The following is an 11,734-nucleotide window of genomic DNA, read 5'->3' on the forward strand; positions in this document are numbered from 1 at the left end:
TGGAACCAAGTAAGGGTCTCCTTGCTCCATTTGTATACACTCCTGTATTTGACCCTTACAGACCTGTAAGGGTCAATTACTCAACTTGAACCTCTGGTGGTCCCCAGACCCGACTTTGATGCTTTTTCCAAAGTCCCAGTTGATGATACATTATTGTCCTATCTTAGATAGCAAAATATTTCCTTCTTCAGGTGGAACTGCAGAACAAAATCTAAATCTATAGCTTATTAGTTATTATGTTAAAGCAAACTCATACATTTCTGGAAACCAATACTGTATGACACTTTGGTTAGGGTTGGGTTAAGGACATACTTTTCCCCAGGAAGCATTTGGTTGGTTGGTTTATTTCCTCAGTCGGTAGGCTAGCGACACATCTTACTGCACAATCATGCTTCTCGGTTTTTAAAATGCTATTTGTCAGCCATGTAAAGCATGCACAATGACTTAACCATATAATTGAAAAACAACAACAATGCTTTGTGTCATTTAATCAACCACAATTATTATGGTTCAGTGTTTACTTCGTGTGAACAAAATCAGTACTTATTAAGCTATATGTTTTTATACTAATCAATAGCCAATTATAGGCTATTAGCTACTATGTTTTGTCTAGAGAAAAATCTGTTATTATAGATAAGTGTCTATAGAGAAAGCAGTCAAATGATTGATGCTCAAAGCTGTTTTTCCACTCTTGACCCCATAATCAAGTATGGACTTGATTGATCCATCTGTTGTCATACTGTCTCCTCTTCCTGACGTTAACCTCTGATTTGGGGTTGTTGTTTTTTCAGGTATGGCTCGATGCTGCCACTCAAATCTTCTTTTCTTATGGCCTGGGACTGGGCTCTTTGATTGCTTTGGGCAGTTATAACCCCTTCAATAACAATGTCTACAGGTAGGCTAAATTTCAAGAACATTTCCTATTATTTATTAGGCCTTAAAGGAGTAAAAAATTGTTGTATTTTCTATCAATTACACACCCACATTGATAGAAAATAAGTCATTTTTTGGGTGAATTAGTTTATAATTAATATTGATTATCAAAGGTGACTGAGGTTTAATATCAAGGCACATAGAAAGACTTACCACCACCCACATACTCCATTGTACAGTATGTCAAATGGCAAACATAGCCAATCTACAAGCTCACAATGCATAGCATTGCGACATATTGTAGAATGGCTAAGATTTAGTGATAATAATATGTGAAGCTTTCAGACATTTCACATCAAAGGTGTTATTTCCACAAAGTGCTGTTGGTTTTCCAGGTCATTAAGACGTTCTGTTATGGAATTACGTGGGCTGACAACAACAGACACATTTAGCTGTCTTTGTTTGTGTCATAGCGGTGCTCAGCACTTATCAGTTGCCTCGTTACTTCCCTGGCTATAGCTGTGTTTGCGTCACCAACCATTTTCAATCTGCCACGGTTCAGTCCGGATTTAAATGAATCTGTCAATGTAGATGTATTAGGCTGCAGTACTGATATGGGATGCAAAATAGCTTCTTTCCTCCCCACCCCTTTCGTCTCACTCAGCTCCAAAAATGTGGGACGGGTTGATAAGGAATTGATACAGGCATAACAATGGTCGTCTTGCACATTGTCTCCCCCCTGCAGAGACTCCGTCATTGTCTGCTGCATCAACTCCTTCACAAGCATGTTTGCCGGCCTTGTCATCTTCTCAATCGTGGGCTTCATGGCCAATGTGACAAAGAGACCAATCGCTGATGTGGCAGCCTCAGGTAATTGCAATCAATGTTGAATCTCAATGGGGACAATAAGCACTCGCAAGGGAGATGCTCGTGACACAAAAATAGCCTCTTGATGTGCTGGTGTCAATCCAGTCAGAGAAGGAAAGGTGTTAGATTGGCAGCCTCCTATTATGTCTATAATGGAAGAAGAGGAAAAAATATATAGAAGCCATTTTCTGTAACCACTGGCCTTTTGAAGGTCGGACACTTTTTTATAAAGATACCAGTGGGCAGAGATGGTATGTTTCTGTGTTTTCTACAGGTATGTTAGATATTTTAATTTATATATATTTGAGTTCTGGTGATATCTGTTTTCTAAGTGTTAATGCTTCATACTTCATTTCAATTGGTTTATAAGTTCTTACTGTATTCTCTGATAATTTGTTTCCATTCATTTTGGCAAGGATTGATCTGGGAAAGTTAAATAAATGTTCACATCATCTGCATAGTGTTGTTCTTACTAATGACTTTTCCTTATGCAAATTGCATACTTTAATTGCTGAGAGCTGGCCTTTATCATGTCCCTTTATAAAATGAAAATCTTCTAGATAGTGTGTCATTTACCTTTACTCTAGACACAGTATTTGTATTGATTCATTGGAGCCACATAATTCAACATGTCATGAAATTCAGAGCTACCTATCTCAAACATAAACAGCCACAACACACAGTGAGAGGCATTCTCCACCTCTAATGTTAAGGGTAAAATATGTGTGTCTATTATATTTACAGTATAGTCCATTGAGTCTTTTGAGAATAACATGTCACAAGATTCAAGAGGGATTCGAGAGGGCTTTATTTGTCACTCTCACTCATGCAGGTACAAGCAGAAAAATGTGGCAAGACGTTCTGCAAGAATAATAGGAGAATATAATAACGGTTGTTATACAATGTATCCAATAAAGGACAGATCATGATGTTTGTTGTACTGGTCGATCTTCCCCATAGGACCTGGCCTGGCGTTTTTGGCCTATCCCGAGGCTGTGACTCAGCTCCCCATCTCTCCTCTGTGGGCTATCCTCTTCTTCTCCATGCTGCTGATGTTGGGGATTGACAGCCAGGTACTGTACACACATTAAATCATAATTGCCCTCAGATGGAGGTGTAGTGTTAGCCTAGTGTATGATCGTTTGTTTCAATTTGAATTGTGGCACTCTGTTGGCGTTATGTCAGATCATGATGGTAGGGCAGCAGCTATCGATGATTATTATTATTCTAATGAGTGCTGTTTTGATTAATCATACAATCGAGAAGCACAGAAAAATATAATAGTGTGTGTGTGTGTGTGTGTGTGTGTGTGTGTGTGTGTGTGTGTGTGTGTGTGTGTGTGTGTGTGTGTGTGTGTAGATATATATATATATATATATATATATATATATATATATATATATATAAAGGATCTCCAAGGAATCTATATATATTATTGACTAAATTGATTAGTATCGAGTAGTGTCATGCAAGGGTGTTGTGCATAAATAGCAACACTGTAACTTCACATCTTGAAGGGTTATGAGGTTGTAGATTTGCTATTGTATTTCAAAAAGGACGAAAGTTTCTAAAATCAGAATTGCATTAAAATCATTATTATTTCATAATAGATTACATTGATTAGTTTGATTAGCTGGAAGGGAAAACATACATTATGAATTAAGCCGTATTTCAAATATTGTGAAAATAGCAGATCTACATTCAAAACGTACTGTTGTTTACTTACTGTAACACGGAGAAAAAAATAACTGCATTCCAATTGATCCATACTATTTAGTCACAAGCTTTTGTTAACAGTTTTCATTGGTTAAATATTTATAAACACTCACAAACCGACCTAACCACTTTTACCCTGGCGTCCCTATTTTGGACATGCCATTATGTGAATATTTTCAAAACTCTTCTACAAATCTTCAAGATGTTTCAAAAACACCAAAAATAGCAGATCCCCAATCTCACAACCTGTCGTATTGTAAGCTTATAGATTGGATATTTTTGCTGCTTTTGTGCGACAAATGTTTAAATTAAGAAATGAATGGGGGGAAAAAGATGAAATATGGAGATACAAGATTTCTGCCTGACAGCGTCATTATGACATAGTGTCAGCAGCTCGGTGTAGTGGAGAGGTTGGAGCTTGTTCTCGGCGTGTGTAGTAACATAATTCAACTACCGTTGTAGTTCTGTACTGTGGAAGGCTTCATCACCGCGCTGGTTGACGAGTTCCCTCGGCATCTGAGAAAAAGGCGAGAGCTCTTCATCGCAGCTGTTTGCGTGGTGTCCTACATCATTGGCCTGTCCAACATTACACAGGTAAATTAAATGCAACATGTTTTATTTTTCTTATTTGTTTTTATTTTATTTTATCAAACATCACACTGAAATTCCTGTCTGACTGAGCAGTCCAACACCACCAAGATAAACATCTCCTGACAGACTGACCAGATCACTATTCATACATTGTGGATTTGCAAGATTGCAAGTACAGTATTCTGCACTTAAACATATGACTCTTAACCACAAGAACCCTAGCGTCCCTATTCTGGGGCAAAAACTGCAGATGTACAATTTCGCAAGTGATTTTGTGTATGAAGGAGACTGACATATGTAGGGTTTAAGTAAAATCTACATGTGTAACCCTTACATACTGTAAATGCTCAGAAATGATTATTTACAATATAGTGAATAGCTTTTTAGGGGAAATTGCTTCTTTGATAGATTGCGTAGCACAAGAACTAGTCATCTGAGTTCTTCCAAATACAGTGTGGACATAATACATAACATCATTATGCCAAATGAGGCTATACTCACAGCTGGCATATGACTTTTAGACATTTAGACATTTAGACAAATTAAAGGTCAGGAGTCATATTCTCTGTAAGAGTACACTTTCTTGTATAAATGACTCAGACAATCCTTACCCGAGTGAGGTTTTATTATGACTTCTCCAATACTGTATGTAAGTTACACCATTTTATTTGATTTTCTGCAAATGTGTCAGGATTCATTCTGCTGTCTTGTGATACAGTACATCAGCATGGGATTGATTGATTGATTGATTGATTGATTGATTGATTGATTGATTGATTGATTGATTGATTGATTGATTACTTTAATAGTCAGAAATGTAAACAGCACGTGGTACAGTAAGACATGAGAGCTAAAAGGATAACACAAAAATGTCCCGGGGGCTTGTTGTCATTGTGGTCCTATGTATTCAATTCATCAACATAACAAATTAACACAATAATACAGATCATCAACAATACAAACACTATATTATATACAAAAATAAACATTATATGTACAAAAACAAACACTGCATACCTACCTACTGTAAAATTACACATTTAAGCCTGATTTATAGGCCTACTTAGCCCTATAAATCAGGCACCAAAGATAGGCAATCTACAAGCTCATAACGTGTCATGCTGATGTGCATTGTGAACTTGTAGAAAAACAATGTCATGTGTGTGCAAGACACTGGCATAACTAAGTATAAATCAGGCATTAAAGCTTCCAATTTCTACTTCAGCTCACAGCATATTGACTTAGTTCTTACATTTGTGGGGCCAATTTGCTCAAGGGTGGATACACACAAAACTTTGATGGTCTAAGCTAGGCCTCCCAGTCAAGCAATTATTTTACATGAAAGATTTCAGAGGATCAGAGCGAAGTCCCTCGTCGTTCTTACATTCTCAGGGGCATTGTCAGCGTAACCTGATCTTGAAAATTGGACTGCTGTACTTAATGAGTTCAATAAATCATTGTATGTTCATCCTCATTGACCTGTTGTGTATTAGGAACTAATTCATCCACATATTTCAATGATAAAATTCCTTATTCCTAGCTACATTCCTCACTAATTTAACCTATTCAAACAGACAGAAATCTTCTAACATAAGCCATACGTTTGTGTGTGTGTGTGTGTGTGTGTGTGTGTGTGTGTGTGTGTGTGTGTGTGTGTGTGTGTGTGTGTGTGTGTGTGTGTGTGTGTGTGTGTGTGTGTGTGTGTGTGTGTGTGTGTGTGTGTGTGCACACACACGTGTGCATGCGTTTATATTGAAATTGTTTTCATTTTTATTTTGAAATGTTTGAAATGTCCAAGATAAGGACGCCAGGTTGAAAGTGGTGACTCTAAATGAAACATGAGCAAGTCAATAAGAAATGGGTCAAGGCCCTTCTTTGTCCGCCCAGCAGAGTCCTAAGAATGAAGACCACTGCGAGGCCGCCATGGTTGCCCGTGCTTCTCAAAGGCCCTGTATTATCCCTCTTTGTCTGACACTCTGGATTGAGATCATAACGCCGTAGGAATGAAGCAATTGCGCTAATCACCGCTCCGGGCAGCCATCAAGCTTCATAGAATAGGAGTGCTGGTCTGGCACCACTTAGCAGGTCCATTTGAGCTGGTGCCCATAATGACCTGCTAGGCCAGAGAGATTTAGGACAAGTAGTCCTCTTTCTGTCAGATGCTTGATGTGTGTGCTGACCATCTATCCTATAACACAATGTTTGCACAAGGACTCTTCAGCCACCGGTCCTATCCTCGCCAATGAGAGGTCAACAACCCTCACCAGTCACTGGTGGTACGCTGACCATGTTATTCCACACCACCAGTTTTGAACTGTACGTCTTCGTGCGCTATAGATTTTTCTCTCCACTCTCTTCTTCCCGGGGTTAGATTTGCTGCTGAGGGAAAAGGCACGTTTCTGCTTAGCCAACCCTCTGATCATTCAAGTTTTTTTTTTTGCTGGTTGGGGATATGTTATATCCCTCCCATGTTTTATAATATCACAATTTAACAATTTAATTAAAAACTTTAACCATATTGACCCTGACTTCCCTATTTTGGTCAAATGTGTACAAATATTTCAAGATTATTCCATTTCTTTTTCAAATTCAAAAATAGCAAAAATAGCCTATCTACAAGCTCACAATGAATTGCATCTCCTCTCCTCCCCCCTCTTCTTCAGGGTGGACTGTATGTGTTCAAGCTGTTCGACTACTACTCAGCTAGTGGAATGTGCCTGCTTTTCCTGGTCTTCTTTGAGTGCATCTCCATCTCCTGGTTCTATGGTAAGTCACACTCAAGTAACAGTTATATGTCTGATTTGTAGATAAGCATTTTTGGTGTGTGACACCGGCGTGCAGCTAAGTAAAATATCAGGCTTTAGAATTCATCCACGCCTATACATGAGCTGGTTCTTCAAGATCTGCCAACACTTTCTACTGTTGGTGTTCAATCACAGGAGTTCTCATGTAAAGACTTCCCAGATATCAGATTAGAAACTTGTTTGAGGCTCTTTAATGTTTTTTTTTATTATGAATGTCGATCACATCGCACATCACATCAAATGTATATCTGTGTCTTTGTGCTTGTACTTGGCTCCAGGTGCGAATAAGTTCTACGACAACATTGAAGAGATGATTGGCTACAGGCCCTGCATGTGGTGGAAGGCCTGTTGGGTCGTCTTCACTCCGCTCATCGTGGCTGTAAGTACAGTAGCCAACCTTTTAAAAAGAATATTCCATAAACCAACAAACTTTGATTAAAAGACCATTTAGAACAATGGTTGATAGGACAACTGGTCCACATGCTGCCACGGTCCTGGCATTTGGACTCATGCAGACAGGTTGTCTGCATGATTGTGCTAGTGTTCAGTCCAATGTGTCCCAAAATCCAACAGTATCACAAAACCCTTAGGCCTTGACAACAGCGTGTGCATCAACAAATCTGTCCCAGCATGTTGTCTACTCTGCAGATCTGTGACCAGCTGTAGAATATGACTGTGTGACAGTTGAATATGTGGAGACGTGTTGTTGTTTTGTCTCGTCTCCTACAGGGAGTGTTCCTGTTCAGTGCGATTCAGATGGTTCCCCTCACCATGGGGGACTATGTGTTCCCAGCCTGGGGCCAGGGGGTGGGCTGGTGCATGGCCCTCTCCTCCATGCTCCTCATCCCTGGCTACATGGGTTACATGTTCCTCACACTCAAAGGCACATACAAAGAGGTACGAACAATGTCCCCTCTAGTTCTTGATACGTGGCGGTGGTGGATATTTGAAATTGCACTTGATTTGCCACGTTTGTTAAAAAACCACCAAGACATTAAGCTGAACAAAAACTGCTGCTGAAAGGGTCTCAGAGAAAGTACAGAAAGCACATGTTTACATTCCCAGGGCATAAAAACCTTGTGATTACTCAAAAAAGAAAGCTTACGGAAGTACCACCCTATAAACACATTTTGGTTGTAGTTGTGTTCCAAGCTTAAATGTGAATTATTTACTCAGCTATTGAGGGTGTGTGTCAGTACCTGTGATACAATTTAGCAGCAACAACAATTTCACAGATTGACCCAATTGCCTTTTTTCCCCCCATGTCCAGAAACAATCACTGTGCTGTGAATATGTATAAATGCCTTTACGAAAAGCAGTTATTAGCATGTAGGATAAAGAAAGCAGCAATTGGTTCTGCTGACTAGACATGATTTGTGGATTTCTTAAATGATGTTCTAATTTATGTTACATAAATTTAGTTGCCATGTGGGTATATCAGACACAAAGCGCTCAATAAATTACATACATTTTTTATGCTTTGGCATAATAGCGCATTTAGATTATTATTGATCTGTCGCTCTCAATCAATAGCAGATAATGGCTTTTCCGGGATGCCTTTCATATTGAGGGCTCTTCGATCTGTAGTGATTTTCCAATGGAATTCAATAATACGCGTACATCTATGGCCCTTTGTGACCCATATAGCTGCATATCTAACACATCTAAAGCTCCTCAGCGGAGAATAAATGGTCCATAATTACTGGCAAAGCCACAGAGGCTGTCAGAGGCGATGTGCAGGTGTCAAGCCCTTCAGTAACAGCTGATGGTTGATTGTCTAATAGTAGCAATCAGCCGGCTGATTGGTTCTTCCAGTGCGGGCGGACGCTCGCTCTCACAAACACTTAACATGGATGCATACTCCATGCCAGACTCTCTCTGGGTCCAAACAGATCTGTATTTCAAATTACTTGGAAGATTCAATGACCATGGCTCCTCCACAATGGGTTCTTGATTTAGTTTGGCACAGTGGTTGACATCCTGCTGGATGACATTGGATTTAAAAAATGTAAATGTTTTTATTAAAGATAAATTAAGCAGTAATGTGAAACACTTCCAAATCCAACACATCTGTGTCATTCCACATTATGTTAATGCACTGGTGTGACAAACTACTGGTTCTCAATGTGGGGAATTGTATTCATTGTTTGAACTAGTACAAAGTACTATAAATCAGACTTAAAGGTCTTTACCCACTGGGACCATGTAGAATAAACAATCCGAAAATGCATTAAATTCTCATTCTCATCTCAACTCTTTTGTCCGAACTACGCTTAAGAAAGCGATGTTGTCTGTTATTTTTAGAAGATTCTAAACTTTCAAATTAAGGGTATCAGTTTGTCATGTTTTAATGCATGCCACCCCTACCAGAGTATCTATTCAGTTGTTATATAATGGTTGTTTCATTGTCCCACTTCTTCAGCGTCTGAGGATGATGGTCAAGCCTGTGGTGCTGGTGAAGGGCCAGGTAACAGAAACAGAACCACAGACCGAGAACCAGAACCCGGCCACTGAAGAGGCCTACATCTAGATGGACATCTGTCCTGTCTCTCCGTCCATGTGATGGGCCAAGTCAGTGCACCGCACGCAGGAAAAAAACAAACATAATCAAGGTTGGGAACGACCACCAGACTAGCACGTCTGCTTTTATTCACCTACCTCCTGAGGACACGCGAGACCAACCTGATTACACCGTTATTTTCAGTTTTCTGTTTGTTTATTTGTAAAATAAAGAGTTAAAAAAAACATTATGAGGATGAAGAAAGACAAACTACTCAACATACCGTTGCAGTGATAGTTTGTATTTCATTATGCAAAAAGGAAAAAAGAAAAAAAAAAGAAAAGTGGTTATAGTCTTTCTAGCAAAGGAAATGTGACCTAGGAAATTACTGTATTTTGAATTTATAATTTAAAATTCGGAGGCCCAATGTGATTCAACAAAATTGTGCTAATTTAAAGTTATTTACAAGGAATTAATCTATTAAGATACTATTATTGTACAAAGATAAATATAGATTAAAATGAGTTTGCTTGTATATGAAAGAAATACATTAAATTGAATGCAATGTCGTGGGTGAATAAATGCAATATGAGAATTGCAAAGTAGGAATTTATTGACCAATTTGAGGCAAAGACCATATGGGAATGTGCAACGGGCAAGGCCAAATCTCCTTGTATGTGTAAATTATTATTTAACCAGACCATCACTCCCTCCCAAGACCCTGCAGTTAGCCAGTAATGTTTACCACCCAATTCTGGGACTACCTTTGAAAAGCACAAGGCCAGTACAGACTACAAACTATTCAACCCTTTTTTTTGGCATGATTGAATACCTGTGGCGAAAGCAAAAATAACCTATATAGTATATATAGCAAGAGACTGTTAAAATTGTTTCTTTGTTTTCTAAAGAACAATAACTTTGTATGTTGTCTGACTTTTTTTTAGAATAATTTTTAGGACGTTTTCTACGTAAGTCTGACAAAGACCAAAATCATAAAGAGGTTGGTGAAGACACATGGCCCACTGACTAGAACAAATCAAACATCTCCATGTATCTCACATAAAAAGGAGAAAAGTATGAAATAGCAGCACCGTTTTGAACCACTACTTATATACATACAGTATATACACAGATGTAGTCCCACTACTGGTCCAAGAGAAATTGTTTGGAAAAAGTCATTTGTCACTTATGTGCCCTATCTCCTGAACTGGTAACCAGTTGACTAAAATCCATGAGTTCTATGTTAAAACATGCATTTTAAGTTCTATTTTTCAACGTTTGAGAAATAATGTACTGTACTACAAAGGCTGGTGCCGTGTTAATGGAGGAAGCAGGATGGAGGCATTTTGGAGGACAGATATCACTATACTCTATGATACAGTTTACTTACAATACATATATATATACGGTATTTAATGACCCACTCCTCAGGAACAAAGGTGGAAATGACCAAATCTTCTCTGAGACTACCACAATACGCTGAAGAAAAATTAAGGCTAGCAAAAAATAGCTAATTTACATACATTTTTGTTTTCTTTTTTTTTTGTGCTGTAAATTCAACACATCTTATCTAGTGACACAAGGAGAAACAATCTTATTAAATAGCATACATAATAATATATAAAAGCTGTTTTTGTAGGGTCTTTTGCTAGCATAATTTCTTTCAGTGTATAAGAACTGTGAAGGCCTTCAGTCCGTTTAATAGAAGCCATAGTGTGTTTCTGTCCCATATTGGAGGTGCAGGTTTCCAATATCAGACTATGAGAGAGAAACCTTGACTAGACCAGAATACATCATCGATGTACCAGATGACAACATTGTCAGTGTACTGCTACAATAGGCGTTATACCAGAAGACACCATTGTCAGTGTACTGCTAGAGTAGCGGTTTTACCACGAAGACACCACACAGCTAGTTGTTTTACCAGACAACACTGCCAGTGTGCTGCTACTGCAGTTGTTTTAAAAGAACAGAAGATAACTGTCAGTGTACTGTGAGGTGTTGTACCATAAGACAACACTGTCAGTTTACTGCGAGGCTTTTTACCAGAAGACAAGACTGCAGCGTACTGCTAGTTGTTTTTCCAGAAGACAACACTGTCAATGTACTGCGACGTGTTTAGCCTAGACAAGAGGACATAGTCAGAGATAATGCTACTTAGGCCAATACCACTAAAACTACTCCTTGATCGTTTGGTAAAGGAAAACCTATGATTACATATCATGTTGTTTGGCAATATGAACAAATAGATATATAAGTAGATGCTGAATTTGTGATGTAGGCCTAGTTTGCTTCTGTGGCAGCTATGCGACAGGGATCATTTGAATTAGTCCCTTTTATTTTTTTGCAAAGATCTATAAATGAAAACGTGCAATGACAAAGG

At 38.6% G+C, this 11,734-nt stretch overlaps 1 protein-coding gene across 1 annotated transcript in view; it reads left to right on the top strand.

Moving 5' to 3' along the window:
- The window catches only part of slc6a1b (solute carrier family 6 member 1b), a gene marked incomplete at both ends in the record, with an annotated part of 13,895 nt that extends 4,514 nt beyond the window's left edge, over window positions 1-9,381 (top strand). The window contains 8 exons of the mRNA XM_084062632.1: window positions 792-895; window positions 1,619-1,743; window positions 2,701-2,813; window positions 3,919-4,050; window positions 6,711-6,813; window positions 7,130-7,230; window positions 7,581-7,748; window positions 9,274-9,381. Coding sequence (XP_083918758.1) covers window positions 792-895; window positions 1,619-1,743; window positions 2,701-2,813; window positions 3,919-4,050; window positions 6,711-6,813; window positions 7,130-7,230; window positions 7,581-7,748; window positions 9,274-9,381 — 954 coding nt within the window. The remainder of the gene's footprint in view (window positions 1-791; window positions 896-1,618; window positions 1,744-2,700; window positions 2,814-3,918; window positions 4,051-6,710; window positions 6,814-7,129; window positions 7,231-7,580; window positions 7,749-9,273) is intronic.
- Between the last annotated feature and the right edge of the window lie 2,353 nt (window positions 9,382-11,734).

The sequence above is a fragment of the Gymnoscopelus microlampas genome, assembly GCF_963454915.1.
Source record: "Gymnoscopelus microlampas genome assembly, chromosome: 7".
In the NCBI taxonomy this organism is placed as follows: Eukaryota; Metazoa; Chordata; class Actinopteri; order Myctophiformes; family Myctophidae; genus Gymnoscopelus; species Gymnoscopelus microlampas.